The 18523-nt window shown below is 40.8% G+C and overlaps 1 protein-coding gene across 2 annotated transcripts in view; it reads right to left on the bottom strand.

Annotated features, from left to right (window-relative positions):
- The window catches only part of Dock2 (dedicator of cytokinesis 2), a 433172-nt gene that overhangs the window by 313711 nt on the left and 100938 nt on the right, over positions 1 to 18523 (bottom strand). For both annotated transcript variants that reach the window (XM_021239768.2, XM_004836400.3), the window contains exon 23: positions 266 to 374. In XM_021239768.2, the coding sequence (XP_021095427.1) occupies positions 266 to 374 (109 nt within the window). The remainder of the gene's footprint in view (positions 1 to 265; positions 375 to 18523) is intronic.

The following is an 18523-nucleotide window of genomic DNA, read 5'->3' on the forward strand; positions in this document are numbered from 1 at the left end:
TCACTATTTTTTTCATGTATCTTGTCCAATTCTTTGTTCAGGACACCAAGAACCTGGAAAGAATCCCTGAAAAGAGCTTACAGCATCCAGAACCTAGTAACACGAGGAGCCAGTGGTCTTAATGATTCTTAAATCATGTAGCCAACCCAGGATTTCAGTCAACACCAGGCTGCAGACTTGACCAAAATTAGACCTTATCTGAGCATGCTGTTAGTTCTTGAAGTGCCAAGGGAGGATGCAGACTTCTTTTGCAGTGTAAACCAACCTGCAAAAGGATGGTGGTTTTATATTGACTTTTCATCAGGTTGTTGATGGATTCAAAGAGCCGTCTCATGGATTCTTCAAACTCCATCTGTTCTTTGCCTTCATAAAGCCTGAAAGAAGACACAGCTGGGTCATTTCTCAAGCCAACAGGCAGTCCCTTTGAAAGCATATACCATTTACAACCTTCATTTAAAATTTAAAAGGAAAGGGGTGGGGGATAAGGCCTTTGCGGGGAAAGGAGCTGGTTGGTAGTTGTTTCATGCATAATTCACTTGAGGGGAAAACCTCACATCCACCCCAGTGAACAGACCCCATCCAGTTGGTGAGTATACTAAATCCACCCCTTCCTATTTTTTTTTTAAACCATGAAAAACCTCAAAGGAAAGAAATGTTATCTGAACTGAGGGGACATTAAGAATTGCACCCTTCTGCAAAAATCGGAGGGGAGATTGTGGTCATCGGATTTTCACAGTATTCTGAAAATACCTAGGAGAAATACAGTGGCACCCTGGTTCATAAACTTAATTCTTTCCATAATTCTGGGAATTTTGAAACCAGAATCACAGAAAGGATTAAGTTCATGAACCAAGGCACCACTGTATCTTCAAGTACACTGCCCCTTCTGCTTAGCCATTGCCTGCTGTCATCCAAACAGGGACAGTATGCTAGAGCTACGTCAGGCCATTGCTTTCCTACTCTCTCATTTCAGGAATGTACTCATTGCCTCATTCAAATGCATGTTCCTCTGATTATAAAGATCTATGTTATTGTAAAAAAAAAAAATAATGTGAACCTAACAGGAATACATGGTTTAGAAAGTGAAACTTCTCACTATTCCAACTAAGCTATTATCGCATGTCAATGTGTAGCACTCCAAAGATTTTCAATTCCTTTCCTAATACACACATACAATTGCCTGGAAACCATCTTTCACATAAAATCAGGCCCAAGTCTTTTCAGCGCCCCCCCCCAGGAGTGCTGCTCAGATCAAGGCTTCTCCAAACAAGCTTTTATCGTCAGCCGTGAAATATCCGCAGCCTAATCTGTGGCATCCGGTGTGAAATACACAGAAGAGCACTCCTGTCTCTAACTCAGATAAAGAGTCTCTTCTGTCACAGCCCTATATGTCAAAAACTAGTTGTCGGCCTGGGCTTTGGTCAAGGTGCTTTCCTTAGATAAAGCGCTGACACACTTAACAGGTTTTTCTGCTCCTTCAGCCACGGAACAGGCCCCTCAGAATCCTCACCCATCCTCTCGCTCTCCTTTCCTCTTCTTTCTATTTCCTCTCTCGGGGCCCTAATTGTCTCTCAGTTTATCATGTTCAGCAAGAATCACTTTCTCTCTATGGGTCTCTGTTTTTATCTCCCTTTATCTCCTCTCTCCCAATCTCTCCCTGCCCCCTTCTCCCTCACCAATCCTCTCTGAAGTCCCCACCCCACCCCATACATAGTATGAGAAGCTGAAGAGAAAGCCAGTCCTGGATGTTTGAGGCAGTTACAGGGACCCAGCATTTCCTGCCAACCTTCCAATTGTCTGGTTCAAGGTCACAGAGATAAGGCTGTGAAAAGGAGCCAGAAGTCCTGCAGTGGCCTTGTGCCTCAGTCTCCTTCATTCACTTCCTCTCCATGCCTTCATCTTGTTTTCTTCCTCCTCCCTCCTTCACACAACTCATTCCTGAACTTCCTTACTCTGAGTTCTCACCTCTGCTCTGCCCGTAAGAACAGAGCAACACTGTGCCCCCAGTGCTGTCCGGATGCATATTAGATCCATTTTACAAACTGATGAGGGCTCTGCCCTAGGATACTACCCCAGGAAGCATTAGAGGCAGAATTCAAACACAGTCATCCATCTCTGTAGCCCCTCGCTTTGTTCTACAGTCTATCAGCTCTTTTAATTTCTATAGGCCTTGATTTCTCATCTGGACAGTGTAAACCATCACAAAACAGTGTCAAGGAACTGTGAGGTGACCAGTTTACACATGGCGGACTAGCACAGTGCTTGGTCCTCAGTGAAGTTTAGCAGCTGTCTTGTTGTTAGTTGTACGGGTAGAAGTATTATCCTTGCTGTCATCCCCGCTACACAGATTAGGAAATAGGAAGCTCTCAAAGGTTGAAAGTTGTTTAGATTCTACCTGCTACAGTTTGGATGAGATCTGTCCCCCAGGGGGTCACATATTTGAAGCTTGGGCCCCAGGATGGCTATGTGAGAAGCAGTGAGACCTTTAGGAGATGAGGTCACTGGGTCACTGGGGCATGCCCTTGAAAGGGAGTACTCTTATTCTCTTGGGACCTAGTTAGTCTGGTTTCCTGTCTCACCATGTGATGTCTCCCCTATACCTGTGCTCCAGCCATGGTGCCATCCACCATGAAGTCCTCACTGGAGCCAGGCCAATACCAATGCCTTCAGAACTCTGAGTCAGATAAAACTGCCCAGCCATAATTCATTGTAGCAATCGAAAACAGACTGATACAACATCAAAGTAGAAAGCTTTGAGTCCCATCATATACTTTATCTGACACAAGGAAGACAGAATATAAACTCAACCTCATGGTGGTGACTTCCCCATGAGACAAGATTGTTTGTTTTTCTCTTCCTCTAGCCAGTGGGTAGTCCATCCCTCTTTGACCTTATAATATCTTACCTTTTCTACTACCTATGGTTGCCTGAAGATGTTTAATAAACTATATCACAATGGCTATTACTGGTCTGCAGTACAGAATCTGCCCACTGTCTTCCACCCATATTACCACCCGGACTGTGCTGCCCATCTGTTTATCCACATAGAGGATCTTCCAGTGGGGTGTCCCCTTTGTATATGCATGTGTTGCGGTGGAGTTGTTCTGGCCAGATCATCTTTCTGGGGACCACTGGTCAGCCAACAAGCATGGTCTCACCAACACTTTTCTGTTGAATGACTTACTCATGCTACCCCCACCCTCCATATCTAAGTGGGCCAATGCACTTCTCTTGCTTTCTCTGGAATTTGCCATTTTCAACAGAGAAACATAAAAAGGGGGCTTTGTTGGGAGCTATCTAAATGACTGCTACTGAGGGAATGTTCTTAAACTCTTGCTAAAGAGATTTCTGAGGATACGGTGGTTCCCATTCACTCTGTATCTGATTAACTCTTTTTGGATTTTGTACCTGTACAAGTACCCCTACAATAAATTCCCCTTTCTACTTAGACTAGCCCTGGTTGATTTTGTTGCAGTGCTTCTGTAGTCAGAACTTGGCAAAATGGAACAAGCTCCCTGTTGTGGGGTTTGAAATGAAGAGCTCTTGGGAAGTCCAGTAAGCACTTGGTCCATGCTCTCATTGGACAGAAGAAGGCCAGAGGGCCAGAGTGGGGAAGTGACTTGGCACCACTATTTTAATATTACTTCGAGGTGAGAAGTAAAAGAGATCTTTAGGAAAAAAAAAAAAAAATATATATATATATATATATATATATATGCAAACCAAGGCTCTCCACTCAACTGTAAACATTTCATAGGAAACTGAATTTTACCATGGGTAAAATCCATGCTTGAACCAGGACTCAGCATTCTTCTATTCTCTGAGAATCTGGCAGAAAAAGGCAGATGACACAAATCCGTGAAGCAAAGACCAGGGGCCTGTGTTCCAGTGGGAATCAAATCTCTCTCTCTCTCTCTCTCTCTCTCTCTCTCTCTCTTGCTCTCTCTGTTTTTCATGTTACAAGGCAAGTATCTATATGCCACACTCAAATCTGGTATGGACATATATTCTGCAGGTGCCTAAGATTTATGAAGGATAAAAACAGTATACATGGGCCAGGGATTTAGCTCAGTGGAGCTGCTACCTGCCTCTTAGGCACAAAGTCCTGAGTTCGATCCCCAGTACAAAAACAAAAACCTCAGTATATATATATATTTGTGTATATATATATATATATGTATATATACATGTATACATACCTTAAGGACAGGACATGTGTAAATATATCTAGTAGATTACATATAGTACATTATATACGCATATGTGTATACATAGTACATCATATGTAGTACATTGTATATGTATATAGTACATTATATATACATATATACATGCATTGAGGACAGGAATGGTTGGTAATGGGAAGGAAAGTCAGCAGACATTGATACCATTGGGAAGAGAGAGAAGAAAAGCCATGCAGTGTAAATGGCTTTGCAATGGAGCCACACTCCTCCATGTACTGGCCGTGTGGCCTCAGACAAATCGCTTTTCCTCAACTGCTTCCCTTCTTGATAAAATGGAGATATAATGCTCACCCAAAGGTTTATTTTGAAGTTAAAAACACGAGACAATGTCTTTCAAATACTTAATATTTTAGCTAACATTTAATAAACACTGGTGATTTTTATTATTGTTGATTGCTGGTCACAAAAGTGCTCTTATTGGCAAACTCTCTGATCTGAGTGTAAGAAAAGGAAATATTTCAAGCAACAAGAGGCCAAAAAAAAAATGTTTTAGATAATGTGGATGAAATAACCTGATGACAGTGGGCTAATTAGTCATTGTGTAGCCTCCCCTGAGAAGTCTGAAAAGCAAACTTTACCTCCTCTATCTGTGATGCTTTAAATGTGGCCTTGAAGTCAAGGGCACAGCAGATGCAGCTTCCATGTTCTTTTTAGTGCTTGCTCTCTGTTATAGCTTCAGGAGAAAAACTTCTTTTCTGGCCTAGAATGCCTGGAATGATACTTCAGAAAGCAGCTGATTGTGCCAGGGAACAAATTATTGAAGGGCCCTAAGGCCCTGACCACAAGCAAAGCTGGAGTGACCTTCGAGGCACTTTTCTGGGGCATAGGAGTCTGACCACAGCCGGTGCTCTGGCTCCCAGGGCTTGGATAAATACAGTGATGCTCAGCTTGCATGTGATTCATTAAGGAGACACTGTGCACAGCTGAGCACTCACTAAATGCAAATGGAACTCCATATGGTGGGACAGTGCCTCATACCACTTCTTCCATGCAGGTACATAAAACCTCGGCCCCAAACAGAGATGCCAGCCTCAGGCCAGCAGACCACAGGAGTGGAATCTAATCAAAGCAACCTTAGACTACGGAAAGTAAGGGGGGAACTGACCTTACATCCAGAGGTAGGGGGTTCTTGGTCCCCTGGCCCCATTTTATTTTGCATAGCTCAGCTACTTCCTGCTCCTCTAGGCCTCCAGGTATCCCCCTGACTGTTCCTCTGCCTCTTTGAGGCAAAATAAAAATTTAGGTAAGACTTTCTGTATTCCAAACCCTGCTGTGTCTCTTATTAGGTGGGTGACCTTGGCTATGTTACTTACTTCTCTAAAGCTCAGTTTTCGCAATTAGCAAAATGATACTGGTTCCATAAACTTGTTCTAAAAAAAATCAAATATAGGTGGAGTACCACTTATCCAAAAGTGGGACTAGAAGATCTGGGATATTTTCAGGATTTTGGAGTTCTTGCCATATACAGTACATAATGAGAGATCTTAAGAATGAGCTCGAGTCTAAACAGGAAATTCACTTTTGGTTAATATGTACCTTATATACACTGGCTGAGGCTAATTTTATACAATATTGAAATTCTTCTACATAAACCAAAGTTTCACTGTGTAGAATTTTCCACTTGTAGCATCATGTTGATGTTCAAAAACTTTGGGATTTTGGAGCATTTCAGATTTCAGAGTTTTGGATTAGAGATATTCTGCCATAACACACATAAAGTAATGGACAGTGTGTATAGTGCATATAGTCAGCAATCAATAAATATTAGCTATTATTAAATCATCTTCATTTTCTCTTCTGAATTCATCCTGTCTTGTTTCCTGAGTATGATGGAGAAAGAGATCAGCACCTTATAAAGACTGCCATTTACTGAGCACCTGCTATGTGCCAGGCACTGCACTGAAGACAAGCACAAGGAAGGGAACGAATGAGGGAAGGACACAGGCTGATCACATATCACCATATATGTGGGACTATGAATAATAAAAGTGCAATATTATTACTGAGCTCTTCCTAAGGACCAGGCAATGGGCTAAGTTTTTTCCCATGCACTGGCTCTTTTGCTAGGGGTGATCATTGCCTGGAATTTGCATATGAGAAATTAAAAAGGTCAGAGGCATGAACAGGGGAACTTAAGCCCAGAGAGAGCCAGAACTATGGCTGACACCAACCACAGCACTGACGCCTACTTGATGGCACCTTTGCCTTCAGTTTCCACCCCTTTCATGCTGCTACCCCCTGACAGCCTGCATTTCCCATCTCCTCTTTCCTCCCCAGCAGCCCCAGCCCAGTACCCCTCCATCTCCCTTATCCTATCACATCTTTGCCTAAATTTGTTTGTGATGAAACACATACCTGACTGCTTTCACAGGAGCCTGAGAGCAAAACAAAATTAATTAAAAGCTTTTTGAATTGAAAATCCATTTTAAATGATGTTATGATCTTCTATAGAACTGAGCAAAGCTATTCAAACAATGAGGTCACCACACCATCTGTTAGTTTGCATGCAAGTCAAGATACTTCTGTGCCCCCGGATATGAGGCTGTGCACTCAAGAACATCACAGCAAGGGACCACCTATTTGGTGAATTTGCTTAGATGATGGGTGCACACTCCATATACCATTAACTCAGAGGTGTAGTGGCTGAGCTATTCCTACTGTAACACTTCATTCTGAATCATCAATCATTTCTCTACTTTCTCCATTAAAGCAGAAGCTGCATGCAGACAGAGATCAAGGCTGTCTTTGTCATAACATCTCCATGGTAATTCCAAACAAATGCACTAACAAATGATGAATCATAGAATAGATGGATCTCATGACCCTCACTGTGGCTCCACAGAAATGTCTTAGGAATCCAGGATTCACTGCAGCCAGTTAAGTTTAAGGGTCCCCATACAAGATCTTAAAGATGATACTAACATCATCTTTGACTGTGCAGTGTTCATTAGTATTACTCCCTTAATACTAAGAAAACAACTACCATCAATAGTTGCTATTTATTAAGCACCAAGCAGGAGCTGTGTGCTTTGTAAATACCTGTTCCTTTGATCCATATAGCAATCACATGATATAAGTGTTATTATCATTAAATAAATAAGGAAATGGAGGGTCAACTAGGTTGCATGATTGGTTCAAAGTCACTCGACTAATAATTGGCAAAGCCAGAATTTTAGCCCATAAGTGGTTCTGGCTCCAAATTTCACCCCTTCACTGCGAGGTAATATCGCCTCCAGGGAACAGAGCCAAATAGAAGCCAAGCCAGGGGTGGAGAAAGTCCGTGAATAGGGAAGCATCATGTGCCCAGACGATGACATTGTGGGACCACCGAAGGAAGGCTGTATGGCTAGCTCTCAATCTTCTCCGTTCAAGCTCTAGACCCAAGGTGGTGTGGCTGAAATTCCCAGGTCTGAGCCAATCATTTGTTTTATTGGAGTAGGTCTAAATTAGTGACTTTACAAAAAGAATCACTGAGCCACTTCTGGTTTCAGAAGACTGATTATTCTGGGAAAATCACAATACGTTAAGACCAGAGCCAAGAAGTCCTGCTCTCTCCTTCCCCTCCTGTTTCTGTCTCTCTCTCCACCTGGGACCAAGGATAATTGCAGCAAAATGAGTGGCTGAACCTGTCTGAAAACCATCCTCACAGTTACATATCCTACTCATAGGATGAACCCTTCAGCGTACTCAGCAGGTATATTGAACTCAGTGCAATAGGGCTGGAAAAGACCCACAAAAGAGAGGGTTCCCTTCCTGATTCTGCTCCTCCTGTACAATCACTGTCACAATCCTTAACCTTTCCCTACCACAGAGGGTTATGAACTTGAAATAAATGAGAAATTGCAGATTAAGATATGAAGTTTTGGTGCAATAAAGCTGGAGTTAGCGCTCTCGCTTGACAATGAGTAGAGAAAATTCTCTTTGGATGGATAACAAAGTTGAAATGCAAGGAGTTATTCTGGCAGAAGCAAAGGAGTAAAGCTCTGTCAAAAAGGGAATGTGTGTGGAAGGCTAGGATAATTACAGTGTTGCCAATGTGAAATGTGAAGCATCCCGGTGGCGGGAGAAGCTGCATGCAGGCATTACTTCACTGGACACCACCAGCAGCCAACAGGTAGGGCTCGGACCAGCCTCTGGTGCCAATTCTTCCTCAACAACAAAAGTATCTGTATGGAAGCTGTTCCTTTTCCCAGGTTTGCCTCCTAAGAAGGAATCCACCCCTAGGGGAAAACGCAAAGATGTTTCACTAGACAGTCTTTGCCCTGTAGATGACCCCAGGGAAGAAGGATTTGTGGATGAGAGGAAAGAAGACAAACTCAACCTGTGGGGAATCCTGCTTTGAAAAATGTCCAGAGAGAATGCATAAAAATTAATGCAATCGCTAAAGAAAAACTGCCTCAGGTGGAAGCATAAACAGCCTGAATAATAATAATAATAAAAACAGAAGTAAACAGTACGGAAGAAATGAAAGAAAATAATCCACCTAAAACATTCACTTTACTTTTAAATTATGGCAACCCTGTATAATAAATTAATAGTAAGTAGGTAATAAGATGCAGGCAGAAGCCTTGGAAAGAACTCTCAGTTATGAATAGAGTGTGATGTGTGCCCCACACCATCCTTCATTCTACCGAGAGGAGCTGCAGACTTTCTGTCATTTGGCAAGAATAACGGAGTTGCATAATTCTGCATTTAAGTAAATTTCTCCATTAGCATGAAAAATGGCATTCAGAGCCTTCTTTCTCTGATATAATTAGAAAGTGAATGTTCCCAAAACAATGTTCTTAAGGTTAGAAACACACACACACACACACACACACACACACACACACACAGGTGCACTCTTCCATGGCTCCAGGACATTTAGAGAAAATTACAGATTGCACTGCTTGAAAGGGAAGCAAATATTCCTCCAAGTCCTTCTATCTCTTTATGGACAAGTTGGCCTAAAAGTTGAGGTGTTAAGAACTTAGGTTCTGACTCCATCTCATACCATTCTGTCCTCTAGTTTTTTAATAACCTAGGAAGTGGAATCAGCCCACTGCCGACAGGCAGGTCTGCTGACGCGGTACCAAGGTCGGCAGCAATACACTGGAACACCCCAGCCCCCGCTCCCCTGTACAGCCACCCGGTTCCACACTACAAAGACGCAGAGGACACCGGGCCACCAGACCACTGTACTGGGTAAGTTGGAGTCATCTTCACCTCCCATCTGGACCAGGTCTATCTTCAGGGGAAGGGCAGCTGGAACCTGCAATACAACTCTGCAGAGTTCAACCCTACAGGAGGACAGGAAGCTCAACTTGGACTTGCAGGCAGAAATTTACCTGAATCTCATGAGTCTGCGACTAGCTTGCTGAGAGTCATTGACTTAGATCTGCACACTGCTACCCATGTTATCTATTGTGACAGCAGAGACATACCCTGAAAGAGGCCCTTCATCTTTATTGTTATTTTTCATTCCCAAAATTAGTATTATTAATTTGATTTTTTTTCTATTTTCTTTTCTTTTGCTCCTCTTATCTTTAATTTTTTTCCTACTCTTTGCAAATATTTGTTTTTCCTCTCCTTTTCTTCTTTTCTCTCCTTCTTTTCTCTTTCCTTTCTTCTCTCTCTTACACTCACTCTCTGCTCTCCTACATTGTTCATCTTCCCTTTTTGTCCCTGTTTTGGTCCCCATTCAGAGTTCTTCTTTATTTTCCTATTAGTCTCTTTTTCCTTCTCACCTGTGTCCTCTGGCCACACTGCTAACCTTCCCCTATCCTCCCCATCTCTACCTCGCTCCCCAACCCCTTCTAACTCCCCATCCCAAAGGGTAAAGTTGTTACATTGAAGTGTTTATTCACTATATGTTGCGTTGCTCCTCGATCTTGATTTAATTCACACAGCTAAAGGTGATAGATTAATAACTACCTCAAAATGTCATTTTCGAAGATGTACTTGATGTAGTGGTGTTGCTGATTGTATCATTTGGGCTAAGGTGTTGGTATTGATCTAGTCAATGAACTTTCCTGGTATAAGGAAAATGAGATAGCCTTAGCGTCATTAGAGACTCAGAACTTAAAGACCAGCTATATCTGGAAGACACCTCTGAGAAGCAATCATTCCATAAGGGTTCTAATTACAAGCAACAAAGATACCTATGATAAACAATTTCAACTATCAACCCGGAGTTAAACCAAGGACAGTACCAAAAACAAAAATGAGAAGACATTTAAGCAAGGCACAAACTCAGACTTCTGCCCCACCAAGGGTAAATCCTGGGGGAAATGAGATGGAAAAGTCCCATAACCAACCACCTGGATACCCTGAACTGATAGCACAGGAAGTAACAAAACAGATGAATGAGGCTCTAGAAAAATTCAAAGCAGAAATAATCTCCCAGATATCTACAGAGATGGTGAGCAGAGTGAAAGACATGATTAGAGGATCTAGAACAGAAACAGATAAAAAATAGATGAGCTCAGAAACACGCTGGAAGCCATGAATACCCACCATAAGGAAGAAATGGAAACCATGATCGCCCAACATAAGAAAGAAATGGAATCCATGAAACAGATTCAAACAGATACTCAGGAGATCAAAAACTCCACTGAAAGTATCCACAGCAGATTAAGGGAATCTGAAGATAGACTATCAGATATAGAAGATAGGATTGAAGTTAGAGACTATGAAAATAGAGATTTCTTAAAAATAGTAAGGGACCACGAGAAATCATCCAACAACTGCTAGACGATGCAAAGAAGAATAACATGAGACTGATAGGAGTCCATGAAAAAACAGGAGAAAGCACAATTGACATAAAAAAAACTGTTCACAGAAGCAATAGTGGAAAACTTCCCAGACAGAGGTAGAGAACTGGACATACAGATAAGTGAGGCATATAGAACTCCAACTAACCATGATCAAGAAAAATCTACATCTAGACATATAATAGTCAAGATCCCAGAAACCCAACAGAAAAACAAAATTCTACAAGCAGTTAGAGAAAAGAAACAAATCACTTACAAAGGAAAGGCCATCAGAATCATAGGAGACTTCTCAACACAAACCCTCAAATCAAGGAGTGATTGGAGTGAAGTATTTCAATCCCTAAAAGAAAATAACTTCCAACCTAGACTGTTGTATCCTGAAAAATTATCTTTCAAAATCGATGGGGAAATTAGATACTTCCACGACAAAGAACACCTGAGAAATTTCATGAACACCAAACCAGCACTACAAGCAATTCTAAACAATATCCTAGAAAAAAGCAATGAAGGACACAACTCCATGAGGTGAACAGAGGGAAGCCATTAGGCAAGGTAACAAACTAAAGGGAAAGGGGGAAAAAATAAGAAATAAAAGAGCCAACAAAAGTAAAACATCATGACAAGGATAAATCAATATCTCTCAATTATAACTATCAATGTTAATGGCCCCAATTCACCAATCAAAAGAAACAGACTGGCAGGATGGATTAAAAAGGAAAATTCAACAATATGCTGTATATAAGAAACACACCTAACTCAAAAAGAAACTCATAGACTGAAAGTAAAAGGATGGAAAACAGTTCTCCATGCCACAGGAACCCAGAAGAAAGCAGGGGTAGCAATCTTATTTGCAGACAAAGTAGATTTCAAACCAAAACTAATTAAGAGAGACAAAGATGGTCACTACATCCTTGTGAAGGGAACAATCCAAGAGGAAGAGATGACAATCCTAAATATATATGCACCAAATACAAATACCCCCAACTATACAAAACAAATATTAATAGACATGAAAAACCAAATAAACGCTAACACAATTGTCATGGGGGACCTCAATACCCCACTATCACAAATAGACAGATCATCTAGACAAAAAGTTAACAAGGAAATTCTAGAACTGAACCAAGCTATTGAACAAATGGACTTAATAGATGTGTACAGAGTGTTCCGCCCCACAAAATCATTCCCCAGAATAGACCACATACTAGCTCATAGGACATGTCTAAGTAAATGTAAAAGAATTGAAGTTACCCTCTGTATATTATCAGACCATATTGCAATAAAATTGGAGATCAATAACATAAGAAACTGCAAAACCCCAACAAACACATGGAAACTGATTAACACCCTCTTGAACAACCAATGGGTCACAGAAGAAATTAAAGAAGAAATTAAACAGTTTCTACAAGTAAATGAAAATGCCAGTGCAACATACAGGAACCTATGGGATACAACGAAAGCAGTTCTACATGGGAAATTCATAGCAGTGAATGCCCGTATTCGGAAAACAGAGAAAATTCAGATAAATAACCTAATGCAGAACCCCAAGTTACTAGAAAAAGAAGAGCATAATGAATCCAAAGCTCATACAAGAGAGGAAATTATAAAGATCAGGGCAGAAATCAATGCAATGGAGACTAAGAGAACAATACAAAAAAATCAATGAATCAAAGAGTTGGTCTTTTTGAAAGAATAAATAAAATTGATAAATATTTAGGCAACCTTATCAAAAAAAGGAAAGAAAAGGCACAAATACATGCTATTAAGAATGAAAAAGGTGAAGTCACAACAGATCCAACAGAAATCCAGAAGATCATCAATACCTATTTCGAGAACTTCTACTCCAATAAAATGGAAAACACAGAAGAAATCAGCAGATTCCTAGATACATATGAATTGCCAAAGTTAAATGAAGATATAGAAATTCTAAACATCCCAATTACAATGAGTGAAATTGAAAATGTAATAAAATATTTACCAACAAAGAAAAGCCCATATCCGGATGGCTTCACTGCTGAATTTTACAAGACATTTAAAGAAGAACTAATGCGATTACTCTTTAAACTCATCAAGGAAATTGAAAGGGAAGCAATACTTCCAAATTCATTCCTGGAAGCAAGTGTTACTTTGATTCCAAAACCATGGAAAGACCTAACCCAAAAAGAGAACTACAGGCCAATCTCCCTAATGAACATAAATGCAAAAATCCTCAACAAGGTACTGGCAAACAGAATACAGAGGGTCATCAAGAAGATCATACACCCTGACCAAGTTGGATTTATCCCAGGGATGCAAGGATGGTTCAACATTCGTAAATCAATAAATATAGTACACCATATTAACAGAGTCAAGGACAAAAACCATATGATCATCTCAATAGATGCAGAAAAAGCATTCAACAAAATCCAGCACCCATTCATGATAAAAACCCTACAGAAAATTGGAATAGAAGGTCTTTATCTCAACCTGATTAAGGCTATCTATGAAAAACCAACAGCCAACATCATACTAAATGGTCAAAAACTGAAAACTTTCATGCTAAAATCAGGAACAAGACAAGGATGTCCACTGTCACTACTCCTGTTCAATATAGTTCTAGAAACATTAGCCACAGCAATTAGACAAGAGAAAGAAATAAAAGGAATAAAATAGGAAAAGAAGAAGTTAAACTGTCATTATTTGCTGATGATATGATACTTTACATAGAAGACCCAAAAAACTCTGCCAGAAGACTTCTAGACTTAATTGACAGATTCAGTAGAGTAGCTGGATACAAGGTCAACACTCAAAAAACAATAGCCTTCTTGTACACAAATAACAGACTCACTGACAGAGAAATTAGGGAAACAAAAAATGAAATATCCAAAAAAAGTGAAGTATCTAGGAATCAATCTAACAAAGGAAGCAAAAGACCTCTACACTGAAAACTGCAGCCCTCTGAAAAAAGAGATCGATGAGGATACAAGAAAATGGAAAGACATCCCTTGCTCCTGGGTAGGAAGAACCAATATAGTGAAAATGGCATACTTCCAAAACTACTATATAGATTCAATGCAATGCCAATTGAAATTCCAACAATATACTTCACAGAACTAGAGAAAACAATCCAAAAATTCATTTGGAACCATAAGAGACCTAGAATAGCTAAAGCAATTCTAAGCAACAGAGACATGGCTGGGGGTATCACAATCCCCAACTTGAAACTATACTACAAAGCTGCTGTGATAAAATCAGTATGGTACTGGCAAAGGAACAGACCTGAGGATCAGTGGAATAGATTAGAAGATGCAGAAACAACTCCAGACATGCTCAGCCACCTCATCTTTGACAAAGGAGCCAACCACCATCATTGGAGGAAAGACAGCCTATTTAATAAATGGTGTTGGAAAAACTGGATTTCAACCTGCCAAAGATTAAAACTAGACCCATACCTATCACCATGCACTAAACTAAGATCGAAGTGGATTAAAGATCTAAATATTAAGACAAAAACACTAAACTTGCTGGAAGATAAGTTAGGTAGAACTCTTAAAAGACATTGGCATAGGAAAAGACTTCATGAATAAAACCTCAGCAGCACGGGAACTAGCAGAAAAAAATCAACAACTGGGATCTCATCCTATTAAAAACCTTCTGCACTGCAAAAGAAACCACCAGCAGAGCTAACAGACAACCTACAACGTGGGAAAAAAATTTTAGCACTGTACCTCAGACAAAGGACTGCTATCTAAAATATATAAAGAATTGAAAAAAATCAGACCCCCCCAAATTCAAAGACCCAGTTCAAAAATGGGCATCTGAAATGAACAGGCATTTCTCAGACCAAGAAGTAAAAGCAGCAAACAAATATATGAAAAAATGTTCAACATCACTCGTCATTTGAGAGAGGCAGTTGAAAACAACACTAAGATTCCACCTCACCCCAGAAAGAATGGCTGCTATCAAGAAATCAACAAATAACAAATGCTGGTGGGGTTGTGGGGAGAAAGGAACCCTTCTCCATTGTTGGTAGAAGTGCAGACTGGTGCAACCACTGTGGAAGTCAGTATGGAGATACCTCAAAGAACTAGGGCTGGAGGTCCTATTTGACCCAGCTATTCCTCTGCTGGGTATCTTGCCAAAAGAATTAAAAGAATCATACCACAGTGATATATGTGCACTTATGTTCATAGCAGCACAGTTTATAATAGCTAAAGCTTGGAAGCAGCCTAAGTGCCCATCAACTGGAAGCTGGATAAAGAAAATGTAGTTTTTTAATAAAATGGAGTACTACTCAGCCATAAAGAGTGAAAAACTAGAGTCATTTATAGCTAAATGGATGCATATTGAGGCTATACTCTTAAGTGAAATAAATAGGACACACATGTGTAAATACCGAATAGTTTCTCTACTGTGAGAAACTGATAGTGTAAACAAGGGTTAAAATGATTAAAATGAATAATTGATAATTTGAAATAGGAAAAAAGGTCCAAAGGCAAAGGAGTGAAGGGAGGGGAAAGAGAAAGGAAAAGAGGGAAAGGAAAAACTATGAGAAAAGAAAAAAAAATGGAAATGAAATCTATGTAAACAGGGAAGGGCGGAGGGGGTGAAGGGCACACAGGTAATGGGAAAAAAAATAAGAACCAAGATATATCATGTACAGGTACAAACACCCAATGATAAATGTAAACGAATTGTATACCTAAAGTATACCAATGAAAGAACAAAAAAAAAAAGAAAAAAGAAAAAAGAAAATCACTATAACAGAATGATCTTCTAAGGATTAAGAAAATCTGAATTTTCTTTCCTAGAAAAAAAAAATAACCTAGGAAGTTTCCATGGTCTCTTCAGTGATAACAACCAAAACTTGCAAAATGGTTACATACACAATCCAAATAGAAAAATCTGAAAATCTGTGTATCACATTGACAACTCAGTTACTCCCTGGAATAGGGACCGTGTTGTGACAACGGTGCCATTATACACTTTTATATCCTATTTATATCCTATTCTGATTTTTAAACAAGTGAACATTACAGTTAATTTTCACAGAGAGACTGCTCTTTCTGTGTAGTGATTGTGGCTTGCCTCCAGCAATCCTTTTCCTCAAAGCCTCTCTCCAGAATTCCTTCAGACTCACTGTGGGAACCAGAGCTGGAGGCCCGGGATTTAACACAAGGTCATGCCACCCACCGGAGGCCATAGGACAGAGATGCTGATGTTTTACCTGCTTCCTGGTTTCTGGCATAGACTGCAGCTAGAGAGACAATTCCCTAAGAAATGTCAAGCTGTTATTACTTTAAACTGTGGTCGTGCCAAGACTATCTGAACTTTGTTCTTTGAGTCCAGGCTTCTTGAGAAGGATAATTAACCCTAGGTTTTCTGCTCTGTTCCACTGGGAGCCCTGACATTTTTGGTGTTTGCAGTTAAATAGAACTTTTAACATTATCTTTACTAATAGCCCAGTTTTAAAATACCCATGCAATAAAACTCTGTTTTGAAACTTAGAAACACCCAAGGAAGCACTGAGTTCAAACACTAAAGTTTGCATCATGAGTCAGCAGAAGGGCTGAGGGTCAGACCCACTGACAGAAGAGAGCAACACAGTAGGAAGAGCCATGATCAATCTGAATCTGCACTAGTGCTAGACCAGGGCCATACGAGTTAAGGTTGTGACTTTCGGAGGTCATTCAACCCTAAGCCTTAGTTCCTTCATCTCTAATTAAACTACTTTATCATAGAGATAAACTTCTGGGATTCTTTTTTGTTTTTGTTTTGTCTCCTGGGGGTTGTAGAGGCAGGCAGTGCTGAGGATTGAACCTAGGCCCTTGTAAATGCAGGGCAGGCACTTTACCACTGAGCTACACCTTCAGCCCCAAACCTCCAAGATTCTTAACTGGCTTCTATCAAAGAGTCAGGATGAGGCAGGTTGATCTTTCAAGTTCAAGACTGCTCACCCTCCAGAGTTCCCAAGCACAGCACAAGGATCAAGGGATATCCAATTCAAAGCACGGGGGTAAGAAGTAGCAGATTTTTTTTTTTGGTGGGGTTACAAGGGATGGAACCCAGAGCTACATCCTCAGCTCCTTTTCCTTCTTTTCTTTTCTTTTCTGAGACAAGATCTCAGTATGTTGCCAAGTTGCCCAGGCTGAAGTCAAACTTGCAATTCTCCTGCCTCATCTTCCCAGAGAGCTGGGATTACAGGTGTGTGCCACCATGCCCAAGTGCAGAGGATCTGGAAGTGTAGGTAGCACTCAGTTATCAAGACCGTGTTATGCAACCTCTCAGAGCCATTTTTTCCTCTCACCCTGCAGCAGCCCCACCATCGGCCAAGGCTCCATCACCTTTCCCCTGCAAGGGCTCTGAACTAATCTCAGAATCCTTATGGTCAATTTCCTCAGTCCATTTTCTACACAACAGTCAGAGAGATCTTTGTAAAATCTCAAATGTGAACACAGCATTTTCCTGGTTAAAATCCTGTAATAGTTCCTCATTTCCTTGAGGACAATAGCTACCCATGATGGCCCAATATTTAAAAGTCTTTAAGGGCCGGGGATTTAGCTCAGTGGTTCCACCGCCTGCCTCAAAAGCACAAAGACCCAAGTTCGATCCCTGGTACCAAAAAAAAAAAAAAAAAAGTCTTCAAGATCGGCACCTTTCCACCCCTCTATGTGGGAAAATCCAGGTGATCACTAGACACTATCCTGTGCCCACTGAATTCCTGCCACCCTGGCCTTTCCAGAGATGAATGGAGTGAAGTTTCCTCTCATCTCAGGAAGCTCCTCTGCCTCTGGTTTCACCTATTACACCCTCTTCCTCTCACCTGCTGACACCTACTAGCCATTGTTCAGGTCACAGCTTTGATGGCACTTCCTCAGCATAGCCTCTCTTCCCTGTGGGAAGACTTGACCATATTACATGCTTCCAGGGCATCTCGCATACCTCCCCTGGATTTGTATGCACCCACATGATTATCTACTTCACGACTCTTCCCAACTAGACTAAAAAGTCTGTGAAGACTGGGCCTGAGATTGTCCAGCTCACTCTTGTATTTACAACATCTAGTACAGTGACCTACTCATAAATATGTTGGATGAACTCTTGATTGCTAATGTCAAACTGCATCTCTAGCACTAAGCAAATATTCCAATTGCTTTCCTGCGCTATCATTGAAGGTGTTTAAAAAGAAGAGCCAAGTCTTATGGATGAGTATGCACAGAATATGTATGTAATGTGTTGTTGCTGAACGTAAAGAAGAATAAATATTCAATTAAAAGGCTTATAGAAGCCATAGGCTCTAGGAGTATAGTAGTTCTAAAAACGTTGAGAAACACCAACACAGTAAAAAGCTGTGTACTTTCTTTTGATTTCCAGGCCCCGAGGTTACCCTTGAACTACCTACAAGACACACCTTCTGCCTGCCCAACAGATGCCTTCCAAAAGGGGAGGGAAAATGGCAAGAGGCCAGCCTTAGAAATGCTGATAATGCAAGGCACACAGCAGCCAAAGGCTGCGGGGCAAGAGCAAGGGCAGAGTCCTTAACGTGCT

The sequence above is a fragment of the Heterocephalus glaber genome, unplaced genomic scaffold (genome assembly GCF_053883595.1).
Source record: "Heterocephalus glaber isolate CG9 unplaced genomic scaffold, H.glaber_assembly_v1.0 deba00001606, whole genome shotgun sequence".
In the NCBI taxonomy this organism is placed as follows: domain Eukaryota; kingdom Metazoa; phylum Chordata; class Mammalia; order Rodentia; family Bathyergidae; genus Heterocephalus; species Heterocephalus glaber.